Raw genomic sequence first — 19106 nt, 5'->3', positions numbered from 1 at the left:
ACATGACACAGAAGCATCTTCAGCTGGCTCTCTCAGCTAAGAAATGGAGATGAGCATTGCCCCTTAGTGTTGGACATGAGTGGGCAGGGGAAACTTTTACCCTTTTACACTAAGGACTGCATAGTCCTTCCTGCCCAATTCAAGATCGCCTCCTAGGCCAGCCAAGTTCTTCTTTAGTTGCCAGAATGTTTTATTTTATTTATTTATTTATTTTATGAGACTTATATACCGCTTTAAGTGGAAGCACTCTCTAAGCGGTGTACACCAGTAAGCAATGTATATATATATTTACATTGCCCCCAACAATCTGGGTCCTCATTTTACCTACCTCGGAAGGATGGAAGGCTGAGTCAACCTTGAGCCGGTGAGATTTGAACTGCTGACCTGCTGAACACAGTCAGCTAAAGTGGCATGTAGTACTGCACTCTAACTTCTGCGCCACCAACATGCTCATCATAATCTATATTTTTGTATCCCCTCTCAAATTCTTTTAATGTCTGAAGAAATGTAGATATACCATCCTTAAGATAGATTTTTTTAAAAAATGCTCAAAGATACCCTTCTCAATCATGATGATAGATGTGAGGCTTAACTGAGCTCCCAGCACTAAGTAACACTAGAAGAGCTCAGACCAGAGATTAAATCCTATTATTACAATCCTGGGACTGACTTTCTTCAAAGATTCCTTCCAGCTTCTGCCTACTTTTGCCATAAACCCATATGTCCAAAAGATATTCTAATGAATGTCTGTAGGAAACCTCTCTTTGTAGACAATTTTGCAGATCAACAAAAGATTAGTGCATCATACAATGAGATATTGGCAAAGAAGCACCAAATTCTCAAATGAGGGAGTTCACAAATTAGGAATCACTACCCACAGGATGGTTTCAAAACATTTTAAAACCTAATCTGGTTTGCAAGGATAAAACAGGAGCAGAGTCACTTTGGATAGTGAGAAGAGCAGCATATACATTTAATAAATAAATACTAAATAAATAAGTAAATAAAAGATGTCAAAACTCTATCAGGCTTTGTCCCTTGCTTGGCCTGTACAAGCTTGCAGTAGCAACTATAGTACCACAAATTACAAAATCTCCAGATTAAAATTTAATTATTAAAATAGTATATTTATTTCTTGCACGACCACTGACTGCCTGATTGATTGATTATTGATTGATTGATTGATTGATTGATTGCTACAAAACTCCATGTAGCATTTGAAGGAATCGTGGTATTCACTGGGGTACCTTTTGTGTGGTGCTATCCAAACTTGTTTAAATGCAAAGCCACTGAAGAATAAATATATTTGGGGGTTTTTTGTACACATTTAGAGTGAAGCAGAGAGACTTTTTTTTTTTTTTTTTTTTTTGAGAAAAAGGATTGCATTTCACTCTAAAAGCAGGTTTAGAAGCCCTGGAGAAACACCCTGTGTTTCTGTTCTTTGGCAGCTTGTTTTCAAACAAGCTGTCTCTTTCCAAATTCTTAAGTGGTTTCAAAGGGTGTTTTAACGTTGCCAGTAAGGCCCTTTCTCCTTGCTCTGGCTGCATACAGATGGTGCACAAGAATGTCTTTGACAATATTTTAAAGCCACTGTGAATAGCCATTCTTGTGACATGAATAAAGCAATGGCTTGTTTGCTGAACAGCTGAAGCTGCAGTGTTCTTTGCGGGGCCAAGAGGAGAGGAGAGGGGGGGAAACAGAGAAGAAAAGACTACCATTAGGTAAATGGCAAGTCCACTCCCACTGTCTGGAAGTGACATCACCTCCTTTGAAACGGTGCCCTAGAAATTGGGTTTTCGGGGAAAGAGCACCCCACCAAATGGTAGACACGTTAGTGTTACAGAATGATTAGTGTTTAATCCCCCAAAGAAGCACAGTCGTTACAGCAAGATGGAGAAGTGAATGGTAGAACATTTATTGCACAGCTTGCAAGGAAATGGATTGAAAGCTTTGTCTGGGTTTTATCTAGCCTGAGTTTTAATGCCACTGAGAACAGTATGAAGGGAAATAGGGAGGGGGGGTGGTAGAAAGCGAGAGGGCTGTGAAAAGAGAATGTGAGAGAGGTAGAAGAAAAAGAAATAAAGAAAAGTAGAGAGGCAGAGGTGCCCAAGAGAATAACATTTAGGGATTTAAAAAAAAAAAAAAACACTCTGGGATGCCAAAAACAACAGACTATTGATTTTTTTTTAACCTGTGTGCATGAGAATATTCTCATCATGAGCTGCCAAAAATAAAATCTAAGCAGTGAAAAAGTGAATGATTAATCATAACTGATAATTAAAAATAAAAGAATGTTTGTAATACTTTAAAGCAGTGGTTCTCAACCTTTTTAATGTCGCGACCCCCAACCGGTCATAAGTCGAGGACTACTCAACCGGTCATAAGTCGAGGACTACTCAACTGGTACAGCACCGTTTGCAGAATGGGACTTTTGGCGGGCTCAGCAGGGCAGAGACAGCCTGGACAATTCCTATTGGCTTTTGAAAGCCAATAGAATTAGACTCTATTCAAGAGAGTCTATTCTATTGGCTTTCAAAAGCCAATAGAATAAAAGGGAGTAGCACAGCTAAGGAAAAGGGGAAAAAACGGCGGACTGCATTATTTGCCGACCCCTGTGAAATGATCGTTCGATCCCAAATAGGGTCCCGACCCACAGGTTGAGAACCACTGCTTTAAAGGAACGGCCTATGCCACAGATCCTTCTGAAGATGTTTTGCAGAGAAACATTAAGCTGGTAGATTGGGATATGTATGCAAGCTGTTTTGTTGGTCATCAAGGCAAGAAAGAACAGGGTTCAAACTGTTACTGAACATTTAGTCCAATGTAGGGAAGAATGGAGCCCAATTTGGCCAATATGCAACAACATTGGCCTTCCTTTCCCCTTATTCTCCCCTTTAGGAGAGGGCATGCTTGACATTTGAAAAGGATGGCAACCCGGCTCTATTCACCAAGACTCACAAAATTCTAGATAATTGAAAGACAGATTGAAGGGTACATAGACTAGGGCCATTCAAAGAACTGATGAATTATCTTCCCTGAAAGTATTCACAGACCACTTCTATGTTGTATTGGCTAAGATCATAGATCCCACAAGACATTCCTTCCTGTTCTGAAATTAAAACATATAGTCAGGTTAAGATGAAATGCTTGAAAAAAAATGTCTGTTTCACTGTTCGGGAGCCAGCTTCTCAGATACAGCTAAACGGTTCTAGCAAAGATGCGATCCACCCAAATCATCTTTGTATCCTTTCAGAGTCCTGATGGGACAAAATGTAGACCTTAAAAAAATATTTGAGGGGTTCAAGGCATTTTAACTGAACCATTATCCTTGCAGATATTTGAGGAAACCACTTTAATTCTTTAAAATTCCTGAAACCTGCACTCTAACTGAGGCTTCTTCCAAGACTTTGCCCTCTTTGGCTCTGGGTGGTGTTGCGTTACACCAAAGAGAACCAGTGTACAATCTGGGGGTCCTCCTGCTTAACGAGCAGGTGGCAGTTGTGGCTAGAAGAGCCTTTGCACATCCTCATCCGGTGCACCAGCTGTGTCTGTTCCTGAATTGGCAAGTCCTATTTTCAGTCATTTATGCCCTGGTCACCTCCAAATTGAACTACTACAATGCGCTGTGCTTGGGGCTGCTTTTGACAAGTATTTGGAAGTTTCAGCTAGTACAGAATAAGTGGTGCAGGCAGTTATATGCACTCCTAGAGTAGTGCATATTGCACCCTTGCACTGCGAGCAGTCTAACTCCTACATTTTGCATTAAATGTAACTTCTGGACACTTACCATGGGTCATTAGCCAGAGTTAAGGCATAGTAAAGAGAACAATATTTAGGTAAAGCCTGTAAAGTGTACTTGATACAATTTATATTGAAACTGTCTTTCGGTTCAGCCTTTAGATATGTGGATATTAACTCTCCAAATTTTACAGTCACTATTAGCATTGCAAAAAAAGAAGAAATAAATTCCACATATTTAGATAGGAGAAGGCTTTCAAACTCATACAGGCTTATTTTTGAAGATGCCACAAATGGAATTAGTTTTGTACTTCAGACGTATCACAATATGGTAAAGCTATTACACTAGGGTTATATCATAATGCTTTAGAATAATTAAAGAAAATTGTGGAAAGGGATATGTGATATAAGAGAAGACTATATCTATTCAAGCAAACTGTACAATTCCACCATTCAAATCATTTTTGTTCACCTCTTTAGCATAAATGTCTGACTGCATATAAATATGTAGTGATTTCACATTCATCAAAATATCCGCAACTATTGTAAAAATATTGGACAATTTTCAATTTTTTCTTGGTCATTTTCACTGTTTTTTCTGTATTTTTTTTTTTTTATTTCTGCAAGACTCTGCAATGCCCTTTTAATCAGGGACCTCTCCTCTTTTAATCTGTAATAGTTCATATTTAAAACAAACAAACATATCAAACACCCAGAATTATATATAAAGGGACTTACCTTTAAAGATTCCCATACAGGAAACTGGACAAGAGAGAAAGGAATCTGTAGTTCAAGAAAGAAAAAGAAAAATGAGATGCATATTAAGTTGGATACAGTTAGTTAACTAAATTAGGAAAAAATATTCGCTCAGTGGAACTGTGGGTTCTTAAAATGATAAATGTCAGAGTATTATATTATTCACGAGGCTGAACCTTTGACTTATTGTCAAGTATTATAGCCAGGGTGGGCTCCGATAGTCAGAACTGGCACTACCAAGTATGGTGAACTTTAAGGACTTAAAGCCTGGAAAAATAATACAGAGAATAGCCTAGAAGGTACACGCAGAAACCTATTGCCAAAGAGCTGCCTGCTCAGCTTTGCAGCTCAGTAGAGACATTTAACTGAAGACTCAGCTATTTACACAAGGAAGCTCAGTTCAATACTGACCATTAGAAACAGAGCTCTCTAACTCGCCAATCCCTTGGGAAATCAAACTATCAATGCAAGTAACCATATCTCCAAAGGGTTGCCATCTAGCCTTTGCAAACAGTCCTATGCTGAAAAAAGCCTAAACACTGCTGTTCTACTTGTTTTCAACACAAATGAATAAATATTTAGACCAAGAGACTGGTTGTAACCATTTTTGGCTAACAAGACATATCAAACAGAAAGCCAGAACTTTGAAGGCCGTTCTTGTTAGGATACCTTAAGGCAGAAGTCCCCAACCGGTTACGTGGAGAGAGGTTTTTCCGCGGACCAGAGGGGGCATGGTTTTGTGTACTGCCTGCATCCTGCAGATGGGTTTTTGCTTGTTTGTACGGACCGGTTGCTGGACCCCTGCCTTAAGACACACAAACAGATTTCCTCTCCACACATATATATGCTGATCTAAGGGGAAAAGACTGGCCATGAAGCTATTCTTCCCAACTAAAGGGAGGTTTTGCTCTGTCCTTAATACAAAAATGCAAGGAATAATTTTAATTTATTTTTATGTAATGTATTCATATATTTATACTCCGCTTTTATTATTTTCACAAATAACTCAAGATGGCGAACATATCCAGCACACCTTCCTCCTCCTATTATCCGCACAGCAACAACCCTGTGATGTGATTTGGACTGAGAGAGGGGGACTGCTCAAGGTCATCCAGATGGCTTTCATAGCTAAGGAGGGACTTGAACTCACTGCCTCTTGCTTTTTAGCCTTGTACTTTAACCACTAGACCACTTAACCGATAGACAAGTCCTGAAATTTCTCCAATGAGCACTCATACAGTCGTTATAGTTACAGCAAATACACAGTCATTTAGTCCCTTTTGCTAGAGTTAAAGACATATGATAATCCTCGGCAGTCCACTCACTAGCTGGGACGCCAAGAGATAAAGGACAGCTAGTTTCCAGAAACAACAAGCTACTACAAGCCCAAGTTATGTGATGAATTCTCATTTCTAATCCTAAAAATTCATCATGAATGTGGTCTGAACCCTGAGAAGGTGTAGGTCAGGGGTAGGCAACCCAAAACATTCAAAGAGCCACTTGGACCGGTTTCCCACCAAAAACAAAACACTGGGAGCCGCAAAACCCTTTTGATATCTAAAATGAAGATAACACTGCATATATCCTTTTTTACCTTTATTATAGGTGTGTGTGTGTTTGTGTGTGTGTGTGTGTGTGTGTGTGTGTGTGTATATGTATATGTATATGTATATGTATATATGTATATGTAGGTCTTTGGTTGTTCGGGTTTTCTCCCGCGTAAAATTGGAAGTGTCTTGGCGACGTTTGACGAAGTCCCATTCGTCATCTTCAGGCTGGTGTTTTCAGCTTCGTGCTTTGAGCAGCAATGTGTGGTCTTAGCTGTTTCTTCCTTTTAACTATTCATACTATTAAAACAATGATCACCAAGAGAATGCTTTAAGAGAATAAAATTACATACACACACAGGTAAAAAAAGGATATATGCAGTGTTATCTTCATTTTAGATGTCAAAAGGGTCTCTCTCTCTCTGTCTCTCTCCCTCCCTCTCTATCTGCCCTTGGTCTGCCACTCCTCTTCCCCCACTCTTTCTCTCTCTCTCTCTCTCCTCCTCTCTCTCTCTCTTTCTCCCCCCCCCCTCCTATCTGCTGCTCACCTGGAAAGCTTCAAGCTGTTGTCCAACAACAACCTCGTCTCTTTTATGACTCATGGACTTCAACTCCCAGAATTCCTGAGTCAGCCTAGCTGGGCTAGCTAGCTCTCTCCTGCCCTTCCTGCTTCCTGCTTCCTGCAGAGACGCAGCAAAGGGAGGAGCTCCGCCCAGTAAGCTTTTCAGCTCCTCGGAGAACACTGTGAGTGCATTCTCTTTTACACACACACACACACACACACACACACACACACACACAAAACATCACACACACACACACACACACACACACACAGACACACACACACACACACAGAGAGAGAGAGAGAGAGAGAGAGAGAGAGAGAGAGAGAAAGAGAGAGAGAGAGAGAGAGAGAGAGAGAAGCAGGGAAGCGCAATTGCCTCTCTCTGTCTCTGTCTGCAAAGGCAGAGGCGGCTGGGAACCGCAGGGGAAGGCTCAAAGAGCCGCATGCGGCTCCGGAGCCGCAGGTTGCCGACCTGTGGTGTAGGTAGTCCTCAATTTACAAGAATTTGTTTAGCAACTGTTTAAAGGCACTGGAAAAAAAAGTAACTTACTACTAGTCCTCGCACTTATAATCATCACAGCATCCCTACAGTCACATGATCAAAATTGAGGCACTTAGCAACAAGCATGTATTTATGACAGTTGCAGCATCCTGGGCTCATCTGATTGCCTTTTACAACCTTTCCCAGTCGCCTTCTAACAATAGGGGAAGCTAGATTCATTTAAGAACCACACAATTCACTTAACAACTGCAGTGATTCGCTTATCAATCATTGTCAAAAAGATCATTAAATCAGGTCTGTTTCACTTAACAATGCCTTGCTTAACAATAGAAATTCTGGTCCCAGTTGTAGTCATAAGTCGAGGACTACCTGAATCTTTTTTAATCACATGTTGATCTATTGAAATTCCTTTAAGAGAAACACTCTTTCTTTCTGAAACACATCCTTTCCTACCCTTCACTACTTCCTGACTTTCTTAACGTTCAAGTTTCTGGTATCCACTGAATGAAAGCAACAAAACAACCGTAACAGTAAAGAAAATAGCAAAGCAGCACAGAATCCATTAGCAGATATATGGATCTAACACAACTACTAATAGGTACTGTAACTGCAAGATTTTTTGATAGGAAAAACTGATCGTGAGAATCCATTTTTAAGTCTGTAACGCTAAACTGGGATGCCAGTTTTACCATGTAGCCGAACTTTTCATCTCTGAAATTTTGGTGGAATATATCAGATCCTTTCAGATTTTATTTATGAATGTTTTTTCACAAGAAGCTGCATGTTCAACAAAAATGTCAATCTTGAGAGACAATTGTGTATTTATTATATGTATGTGGCTACAAACAGGAAATCTACTTACCATGTTTCCCTGAAAATAAGACCGGGTCTTATATTAATTTTTGCTCCAAAAGACACACTAGGGCTTATTTTCCAGTTAGGTCAGTGGTGGCAAACTTATGGCACGGGTGCCAGAGGCGGCACTCAGAGCCCTCTCTGTGGGCACATGTGCTGTTACTCTAGGTTTGCCTCCACCTGCGACCCCCTCCTCACCAGCAGCTCCCCTGAGCGTGGCCCACGCAAAGCAGCACAGCCAAGGACATGGCAGCCTGGCAGCGTAGACAAGACTCTGCCCTCATGCTCAAACATGCACAGTTGATGCTGCAGGGCGCGGGCAGAGGGTGTGGCCGCCATGGGGTTGCTGGGCTGCCTGGGTGATCTGTGGCAGGCCCTGGAGGCAATGAGTGGCCCTGAGGGCAGGCAGGGTGGGGCGAAGCGGGGGCAGGGCAGGGGGTGGAACAGGGGTGGGGCAGGGGGTGGAGCAGGGGTGGGACCAGTTTTGGGGCACTCGGTCTCTAAAAGGTTCGCCATCACTGAGTTAGGTCTTATTTTCGGGAAAATACAGAACTAAATGTGTCTGTCTGTCTGATGATCTTAACTGGGGCTTATTTGGGGAGTAGGGCTTATATTATGAGGGTCTGGAAAAATCATGCTAAGGCTTATTGTCCAGTTGGGTCTTATTTTCGAGGAAACACGGTACATCAGTCTGAATTCAACAAGCATGCTTAATTTTACAATGCAATAACCCGAGGTGGCGCAGCAGTTAGAGTGCAGTACTGCAGGCCACTTTAGCTGACTGTGTTCAGCAGGTCAGCGGTTCAAATCTCACCGGCTCAAGGTTGACTCAGCCTTCCATCCTTCCGGGGTAGGTAAAATGAGGACCCAGATTGTTGGGGGCAATGTAAATATATATATACATTGCTTACTGGTGTACACCGCTTAGAGAGTGCTTCCACTTAAAGCGGTATATAAGTCTCATAAATAAATAAATAAATAAATTGTCAATGTACTGTAGTGTATTCACAGCTTTTCATGTTATTTGAACATGTCTACAAACTGTTTTTACAAAAGCTATATTACTTAAAAGCTACAATTTTTCAAATGTAAAATATTATTATAGGATGATTGTCAACCTCAGCTTATGTCACAACTAGCTATCCTATGAAATCTATACAGGCATATATTGGGGAAGACTGAAGATGAGAATGAAGTAAGCTATTCATAATGACATGTAATTTAATGTAATACTAAAATATGTTCGAGAATTCTGAGACAAATTGTTTACCCTTTAAAATTACGAAGATGACATATATTTGAACAAAACAGCAGAGAACCAGATGTAACCATTTAACATTAATCTAATATATTCACTCAAAAAAAACCCTTCACCATTTGTTATCTGTTCACATCACCATCTGTCTCCTTCTCAGTTTCAATTTCCAAAAATGGAAACTCAGCATAATACAATCCATGTGCATTGCAATTTTAATACTTCCCTGTTTAAAAAGTTGAGGAAATGGGCATTTCTGCTATACTATTTTCACAAGTTATTAATGTTGTGGGGCGCATTATATGAAATCCATCGGGTGCAATTCAAAGGATCCACCTACTTCTGAATGTCTGCCTCTTGAAATCTTCATTACAATCTAGCTAGACCAGTGGTTCTCAACGTTTGTGTGACGGCGACCCCCGTCACACAAACGTTCTGCGCATGCGTGGCGCCGCGTGCATGGGGGCGGGGCCACGCACGCGCACCGTGCATACGCGGCGCTGCCCCCTGAGGGGAGAAAATGGCAGATCGCCTTCTTTGGCGACCCCCGAAAAATGGTCGATCGACCCCAAATGGGGTCACGACCCATAGGTTGAGAACCGCTGAGCTAGACAATGGGATCCTATCCTGAAGATGTTAAAGCCATTTAATGAATTGCTTTGCACAACATGCTATGGTGTTCTTAAGTAGCTTTGTAAGGGCAGGGTGAAATCCACCCCATGCCTACCAAATGAAGTAAGGTTTGCTTGATTCCTTTCCCATCCATGCTCCCCCAACAAACACTGGTTTTAGAGATAAGCACTGAGGTTCAATCCTTGTGCAAATGGGGATCTTATGAAGCAGCCTGAGTACCTTTGTGCAAGTTTAGATTTGCACATATGTCACCTCTTTTACAGGAAATGCACTGGCTGTCAGTCTGCTTCCAGGTACAATTCAAGGTGCAGGTTACCATCTTTAAAGCCCCACATGGTTTAGGACCACATTATTCGAAAGACGGCCTCTCTCCTATTATATCCAACCAGGCCACCAGGATGAGAAGGCAGGATATGTTACCAGTTCCATCGATTACGGACTGTCATCTGGCGGGATCACAAAAAAGGGCCTTCTCAGTGGTGTCTCCTTTTGTATGGAACAACATTCCCTCTGAGGTATGGTTGGCTCTCACCCCCAAGGCCCTAAAAACGTGGGTTTTATCAGTGGAGATAGAGCCAATCAAGGGGCTGATTTGATTGTGTTGTTGCTGCCATTGGTCATAGGGTGGGTTTTTTATAAGTTTTTATTAGGCAGTGGATTTTTAAATGTTGTAAGCCACCCAGAATCCACCTACATAGCCAGGTTAGCCAAATTTATTGAAATTTGTTTAATAAATAAATCTTTCCACCATTTTTTCTTCTTTTTTCATCTTCTTTTCTTCTCTCAACTCCATTACTGATTTGCTACAGAAGAGTCCCAGTTAATTTCTGTTTTTTTAGGTTTCTGCAATAATGTAGTTCATGCTTCACACTTCTACATAATTAGGAAAGCTACTCCCGGTTTTTGTTATTCAATTTATTTTATTAATCATACAAGAACAGTCATATTATGATTGCTCAAGTGTTTTTAGCTACATAAAACAATTTAGTTTTGCTGTTCAGTCAAACCTTGAAACTCCAACCCAACCTGAGGTCATAGGACTAAACACAGTCCCTAAAAGCTTTCAAAGGCTTCCAGAAGTTATCTCCCATAATTACAATTTTCAATGATGCAGACACCCAAAATAATTATATATTAGGTCTGTGCAAAACAGTGAAATAGTGTGTTCAGCCCAATGAAATATATGACAGAAGATTAATTCCTTTAACCATATCTATGTTAATATAAATGAGCTGAAATTTAATTTATGCACTGATTCTCACTACTTTTTGAAATGCAACCACTACATGTCATTCAAAGGATTAAAGGTAAAATCCTGGTTCAGAAATTACAGTATGAAATGTAGAATAAATGAGGCACAATGAAACGAATAAATCCAGACCCCACTTTTAAATTGGATAACCAAGAGGGCCTATTACAACTTAATGAAAAGTCTGCTCTTAGATAATAACTAATGGGAAGCATATTTAACCTTTCAATTCATCGTGCTTAGAGCTCTTCATAAAATAATACTGTTATAAGTCATTTATTTCAAAGTCAGCCCAAATGTGAATATATATATATATATATGTAGGTCTTTGGTTGTTCGGGTTTTCTCCCGCGTAAAATTGGAAGTGTCTTGGCGACGTTTCGACGAAGTCCCATTCGTCATCTTCAGGCTGGTGTTTTCAGCTTCGTGCTTCGAGCAGCAATGTGTGGTCTTAGCTGTTTCTTCCTTTTAACTGCCAGTGGGGGTATGAACTGATTGGGTGGGAGCTTGGCTGTGTTCTGATTGGGTGGAGGTGTGTTCTGATTGGTTAGGGGCTTGGCTGTGCTCTGATTGGCTGGGGGGTTGGCTGTGCTCTGATTGGCTGGGGGTTGGCTGTGCTCTGATTGGCTGGGGGAGTGTTCTGTTTGGTTGTGCTCAGGTTAGTCTGAGTTGCAGAGGGGTTTAAGATTTTGGGCTGCCTTGCTATTTTTTGGCTTCGCGTTCGTGGTCGTGCCTCCTCTTCATGGAGGGTGTCAGTTTGCTTCATGTATGGATTGGAGGGGTTTAAAGTGGCTAATGATGCAGCTGTGGTCTGGCTTCTGGTTTGTGGTCGTGCCTCATCATCGGTGTGGCTTTGGGTTTGTTTTTTGCGTGGATGTGTGGTGGTGACATCCTGTGTGGTTTTTGTGAGTGTGGGTCTGGTATCATTTTTTGTGTTAGGGAGTCGTTTGTCAATAAGGGCGGGTTTCCAAATGGCTGGTAGGCGGGAGGTATCATCTCGCTTGTTCATGCTGTGTGGGCGTTTTTCTATCTCGATGGCTTCTCTGATTATTCTGTTATTAAAATGTTCACTTTTGGCAATGGTTCTGGTATTTTTAAAGTCAATTTCATGTCCTGTGGCTTTAAGGTGTTGGACCAGGGAAGATGTTGGTTCCTCTTTTTTGACTGAGTTCTTATGTTCTTCAATGCGTGCACTTATTCTTCTGTTGGTTTGTCCGATGTATGTGGTGGGACAAGTGGTGCATGGGATTTCGTATACTCCTTGATTTTCTAATTCAATTTTATCTTTGGGGTTTCTAAGGATGGTGGATATTTTTCTGTTTGTGCAGAATGCTGTTTTGATGTTGTGTTTATGGAGGATCTTACTGATTCTGTCTGTGGTGCCTTTTATGTATGGGAGGAGGGCTTTGCCGTTTTCTTGTTCTTTGTCTTGGATTTTAGTGGGGGTTTCTTTTTGGATTAGGTTTGTAATCTTATTTCTTTGGAATCCATTGGATGTTAGTACATTGGTGAGAGTGTGTAGTTCGGTTTTTAGGTGTTGTTCGTCAGCTAAGCGTTTTGTTCTGGAGATGAGTGTCTTGGCTACAGAGTTGATCTGTGCTGGGTGGTGGTGTGAGAGAGCGTGCAGATAGCGGTTTGTGTGTGTTTTCTTCTGGTAGATGGTGTGTCCTAGGGAGCCATTGGATTTCTTGTAGACTAAGACATCCAGGAAGGGAAGTTGGTTGTTAGCTTCTGTTTCCATGGTGAACTGTATTTTGGGGTGTAGGCTGTTGAGGTGTGTGAGGAAGTTGTCCAGTTTTTCTTTCCCATGTGGCCAGATTATGAAGGTGTCGTCTACGTATCTGAGCCAGAGTTTGGGTTTGTGATCCGATTTTTCTAGAGCTTGGGTTTCAAAGTGTTCCATGTAGAGGTTGGCAATGACAGGTGAGAGGGGTGATCCCATGGGTGCTCCTTCTGTTTGTTTGTATTTTTGTCCATTATAGATGAAGTATGTGTTGGATAGGCAGTGGTTGGTCAGATCTAAGATGTGTTTGGGGGGGTTATATTTGTTTTGGATAGCTGTCAAGGCTTCTTTGATAGGCACTTGGGTGAAGAGGGATATGACATCGAAGCTCACGAGTAGGTCGCTGGGCTGTAAGTTTTGTTTCTTTATGATCTCTATAAACTGGAATGAGTTTTTTACGTGTGAGGTGATGGATTCTGCATAGGGCTGTAGTTGTTTGGCGAGAAATTTGGCTAGGTTTTGTAGAGGTGAGCCTATGGAGCTGACTATAGGTCTGAGTGGGGTTCCTTCTTTGTGTATCTTGGGGAGACCATAGAGTTTGGGGCATCTGGATGATTTCTCTCTGGGAATGATTCTTTGCTGGATCTCTTCGCTAATGGGGGAGGCTTTTATTTTGGATCTGGTGGTTTTTTCCAGGTAGGTGGTGGGATCTGTATTTAGGGGTTTGTATGTGGAGTCTTGGAGTAGGTTGGTTAATTTGGTTTGGTAGTCAGATGTGTTCATAACCACCGTGGCGTTGCCCTTGTCTGCTGGTAGGATTATTATGCTGGTGTCTTCTTTCAGGTTACGTAGTGCTGTCTGTTCCTCTTTGGGTAAGTTGCTTTTGGGTGGCTTGCTGGTGCAGAGGATGTTGGTGATTTCAAGTCTGATTCTGTTAGTGTCGTCGGGGTTGATTTTGGTCAGGCTGGTTTCAATTCCACATATAATGGTTTCAGTGGGGATGTGTTTGGGAGCGACTGCAAAGTTGAATCCTTTGGAAAGGACATTGGTTTCGGCTTTGGTGAGGATCCTATCTGAGATGTTATGCACTGTTTGTTTCATGTGTGGCTGTGAGGGAGGAGGGGTTTGTTTCTGGCGTTCTTGTAGTCTTCGGAGTTTGTTGGTGTGTGTATCTGTCTTGAGGGTGGTCTGTGTTTCGGCTCTCCAGACGGCGAGTTGTTTGGATTTGTCCCAAAGTGCGGGGTGGATCTTGTTGCTGAGTTTGAGGTGGAGTGTGAGGAGATCTTTGTTAATTCGGTCTAGGAGGAATCTTTTTGTGTGAAATTCATTTCTGATTAGGGCCAATTCTGTTCTTTTCAGGATCCGTTTGGTGGCTGCAGAGTTGGAGTGGAATTTCAGTTGGAAACATGTGGGGATTAGATTTTGATCTCGGCAGTTGCGTAGGAATGCGAGGTCGCATAAAATGGAAGCTCTTTGGACTTCAAGTTTTTCATAGGTCCTGGTCAGATGGTGGATTTCCTCCCCGTAGAGGTTCGATATTTGTTTTCTGAGGTTTTCGCGGGTGTTTGTATGTAGGTCTTTGGTTGTTCGGGTTTTCTCCCGCGTAAAATTGGAAGTGTCTTGGCGACGTTTCGACGAAGTCCCATTCGTCATCTTCAGGCTGGTGTTTTCAGCTTCGTGCTTCGAGCAGCAATGTGTGGTCTTAGCTGTTTTCTTCCTTCCTTCCCAGTGGGGGTATGAAATTGACTTTAAAAATACCAGAACCATTGCCAAAAGTGAACATTTTAATAACAGAATAATCAGAGAAGCCATCGAGATAGAAAAACGCCCACACAGCATGAACAAGCGAGATGATACCTCCCGCCTACCAGCCATTTGGAAACCCGCCCTTATTGACAAACGACTCCCTAACACAAAAAATGATACCAGACCCACACTCACAAAAACCACACAGGATGTCACCACCACACATCCACGCAAAAAACAAACCCAAAGCCACACCGATGATGAGGCACGACCACAAACCAGAAGCCAGACCACAGCTGCATCATTAGCCACTTTAAACCCCTCCAATCCATACATGAAGCAAACTGACACCCTCCATGAAGAGGAGGCACGACCACGAACGCGAAGCCAAAAAATAGCAAGGCAGCCCAAAATCTTAAACCCCTCTGCAACTCAGACTAACCTGAGCACAACCAAACAGAACCCCCCAGCCAATCAGAGCACAGCCAACCCCCCAGCCAATCAGAGCACAGCCAAGCCCCTAACCAATCAGAACACACCTCCACCCAATCAGAACACAGCCAAGCTCCCACCCAATCAGTTCATACCCCCACTGGCAGTTAAAAGGAAGAAACAGCTAAGACCACACATTGCTGCTCGAAGCACGAAGCTGAAAACACCAGCCTGAAGATGACGAATGGGACTTCGTCGAAACGTCGCCAAGACACTTCCAATTTTACGCGGGAGAAAACCCGAACAACCAAAGACCTACTATATATATATATATATATATATATATATATATATATATATATATATATATATATATATATATATATATATATATATGTATATATATATATATATATATATATATATATATATATATTCAACAAATAAAAGACGAACACCAGGAAATAAAATAATCAAATATTTAATAAATAAGTAACCTAGCTTTCGATGGCTGTATTGCTGCCATCATCGTCAGGGTATGAAAGCCAAAGAGTGGGAAAGCTCACTTATGAGCGCAAGCGCGCCCGCATCCGGCTCATAGACCTCGTTACGGGGCCCGGTCAGTTGATCCTCGCATCACTCATATCAGACATACTTTTGAGTTCTAAGTTCCTGCTGCTCGTGCTTCCTAGGTTGGGGGGAGAATCGCCTTGCACCAAAGTAATCTGTTTGATGTCAGATAGATCCTCTGATGGAATTCCAGAGGATCAATCTGACATCAAACAGATTACTTTGGTGCAAGGCGATTCTCCCCCCAACCTAGGAAACGAGGTCTATGAGCCGGATGCAGGCGTGCTTGCGCTCATAAGTGAGCTTTCCCACTCTTTGGCTTTCATACCCTGACGATGATGGCAGCAATACAGCCATCGAAAGCTAGGTTACTTATTTATTAAATATTTATTATTTTATTTCCTGGTGTTCGTCTTTTATTTGTTGAATATGTATACACCCAGGAAACTACGTTCTTCGGTTTTTAGTATAATTCTTTATATATATATATATATATATATATATATATATATATATATATATATATCAAAATAGTCAAAGATACTAGTGTGTTCATGGCAGATGAGGTATATAACACCTGTGTGCAACTCCTTCAACCAAGTGTGTCTTTTCTTCAGACTGAGCAGCCACACAATTCTAGGAAAACATAATGACTGAAGGACTTGCAGGCAGATATACCTGAGTATACCATTAGTAGAGAATATTTATAGCTCAGGGTTGAATTATGGGGTTCTTGGTGTCCTTTGGTTGTTTTCTTGCAGACGTTTCATTACCCACCTAGGTAACATCATCAGGTAATGAAACATCTGCAAGGAAACAACCAAGCTCACATAGCACCAAGGACCCTATAGCTGTCCCAGATGCCTCAAACGAGCTTTTTGCCTTTGAATTTCAAGTACTGAACAGCCCTAATAAAGAACAAAAATGCTTTTGCATAGGATTTTGTTCTACCTTATGCAAAAACAATAGACCCATTAAAAATACTCTGCAGTCTACTGCAGCTTTCCCCAACTTGGCATCCTGCATAAATTGGGGTTTCTACTCTCAAAATTTTCAACAGGTCTAAAATACTAAATTGGGAAACTTTGCTTTAAAAGAATACACAGAAGGATTTCTTTCACCGAGAAAGTTTTCTGCGGAAAGCAAGTATGAGTAAAACTGGAATAAACTAGTATTTGAGTTATTATTTTCCACAATAAAAACCCTCCATGTCACCAGAAAAGGTTCTGTTTCTATGTACCATTCCTCCCCCATCTTTTTCAATACCCGCAGAGTTAAAGATTAAGGTCTGGTTCATCATATTGCAGCTAATGATTAATAAATGAAGCTACACCATTCCTCCACCAGGCAAAACTCAGTTTGATAGGCACCTGCTAAGGGAAATTTGTTATCTGGATTGGCAGGAAGTAGCATGGAGAAGAAATCAATGTCACTGCTGCACACGGAGCTGACAGACTGAAATCTCATAGGAAATTTGGCATCACAAACAAGGAAGAATTTCCCTTGTGGCATCTCAAAACCCCACAGTAAAGGTCAAACATGGTTCTTATTTATCAAGGCCATGAAACTTAAGTGCTGTGATTAAGTTTCTTCCAAGCCTCAATTTCAGGTACCAAAGCCCAGCTCATTTTACAGCAAAAAGGTATAATATATTTATGAGGGGATTCATGCTTGCTACCTTGTTGCTGAACGGCAATTAGCTGGAAGATTGCCTTGTCCTATTGAAGCAAATGCAACATCGCTGTCTTTGGCTAAATAAGTATGCGGTTCACATCACAGAAATACAACATTCAACAGCTTCCTTTCAATTATTAATTTTCAATTGTTTTTGTTTTAATTTTCTAATCATTGCAGCTTTCAATATAAGCTTGAAATACATCTGAACAAAAGGGTTGAGCTTTTCTGAGCTGACTTTGGCTCCATTCCGTAGACATGTCTACATGGATTGCTTAGCAATAAGAAGGCAATGAGCTGTCATTGCCCTCATCAAATGCACAGAATGGGACATCTTGATGTGGCCAACTTGCCATGGCCAACTCGTTGTGATCAACTCCACCGTGAGACGGTTCGCTGTAGGACAATTCAACAATTCAATTAAGGTATTTAAAATAATTTAAAAAATATTTTAATTGTCATTCACATTTTATTTTGTCCCTCCTTTTGCATCCTTTCTTTAACGATTCTGTTCCATCATTTCTTCGATATCAATGTAACTCTTGTCCCACAGCGAGTTGTCCCACGATGAGTTGGCTGTGGCAACGCATCCTGTAGTGAGTTGACCGTGGCAAGTTGGCTGTGATGAGCTGGTCGTGATGAATTGGCTACAGTGAGTTGTCCTAGACCCTCAAATGCAATCTAGGGGTGATACTATTTAGCTTTTCAACTTTAGTCAACTTAGATTATCCAAGTGCTCCCATATACTTGAGCAGTTTTTATTTATTTGTTTGCCCAGGATATGGCTTGGATATCTTCTTAAACTTCCTTGGAGCAAACTAAACAAAAGATATGGTAGTCCTCAATTTACAACATTCATTTAGTGACCATTCACTAAATAGCACTGCAAAAAGTAATTTATGATCATTTCTCACACTTATGACCATAGCAGCATCCCTATGGTCACATGATCAAAATTTAGATACTTGGCAACTGATTCATATTTATGACAGTTGCAGTGTCCCAGGGTCATGTGATCCCCTTTTGCGACCTTCTGACAAGCAAAGTCAATGGGGAAGCCAGATTCACTGAACAACCATGTTACTAACTTAACAATTGTCAGTTAACAACTGTGGCAAGAAAAGTTGTAAAATGGGACAAAACAATTCACTTAACTGTCTTGCTCAGCAATAGAAATTTTGGGCTGAAGTATGCTCGTTAAACCAAGCACTACCTGTATTACGTAACCCAGAGAATTGTCAATCTTCTGTTAACCAAGTTTCTTGACTAATGTGCTCCTTTTCTCCTCCACCAACCTGCTTGATTACTACCTTTTCTTCAAGGAAAGAAAAGCTTCTTCTTTTGGGCACGGGGTCAAGTGTGTGCTGTTTTATCTCTTCCAATTTGCAAGGCAGAAAACTGGAAGTTTTTTTTTTTTTAACAGTGACTCATAGCCATCAAGTAAAGATTGTTGACTCTGGTAAATTCTTTGGCTTTTGAGGTAGTTCTCAACTTAGGACCAGTTGCTTAATGATCATTTTTTACTATGACCAACCTGAAAAAGGAGGCTTTTGACCAAGATTCAAAGTTTTGACAGCCAGGTCCTTCTGCAGTCATGTGACTAAACTTTGGGTGCTTGGCAACGTGACTGCATTTATGGCCATTTATGACAGGTTTGGCAAAAAATGGCCTTAACTTCCATTTTCAGCAAATGTGCATGCCATAGCAAACCATTGGTTCACTTAATGACTATGGTGTTCATTTAAAGACTATTGTGTTTGCTTAATGAATGGTGCAAAAAAGTCTTAAAATGAGGTTGATCATGTGGCTGATCCATTTTATGACTATTATGACATATAACAGTAATGGACAGGGTCCA

General features: G+C 41.1%; 1 protein-coding gene across 6 annotated transcripts in view; it reads right to left on the bottom strand.

Annotated features, from left to right (window-relative positions):
* SLC25A26 (solute carrier family 25 member 26) overlaps positions 1 to 19106 on the bottom strand; it is a 149105-nt gene that overhangs the window by 39741 nt on the left and 90258 nt on the right. For all 6 annotated transcript variants that reach the window (XM_039328633.1, XM_039328635.1, XM_039328634.1 and 3 more), the window contains one exon: positions 4477 to 4521. In XM_039328633.1, coding sequence (XP_039184567.1) covers positions 4477 to 4521 — 45 coding nt within the window. The remainder of the gene's footprint in view (positions 1 to 4476; positions 4522 to 19106) is intronic.

The sequence above is a fragment of the Crotalus tigris genome, unplaced genomic scaffold (assembly GCF_016545835.1).
Source record: "Crotalus tigris isolate CLP2741 ecotype Arizona unplaced genomic scaffold, ASM1654583v1 scf7180000024383.4638030, whole genome shotgun sequence".
NCBI lineage: Eukaryota > Metazoa > Chordata > Lepidosauria > Squamata > Viperidae > Crotalus > Crotalus tigris.
This window is presented reverse-complemented; position numbering and strand designations above follow the sequence as displayed.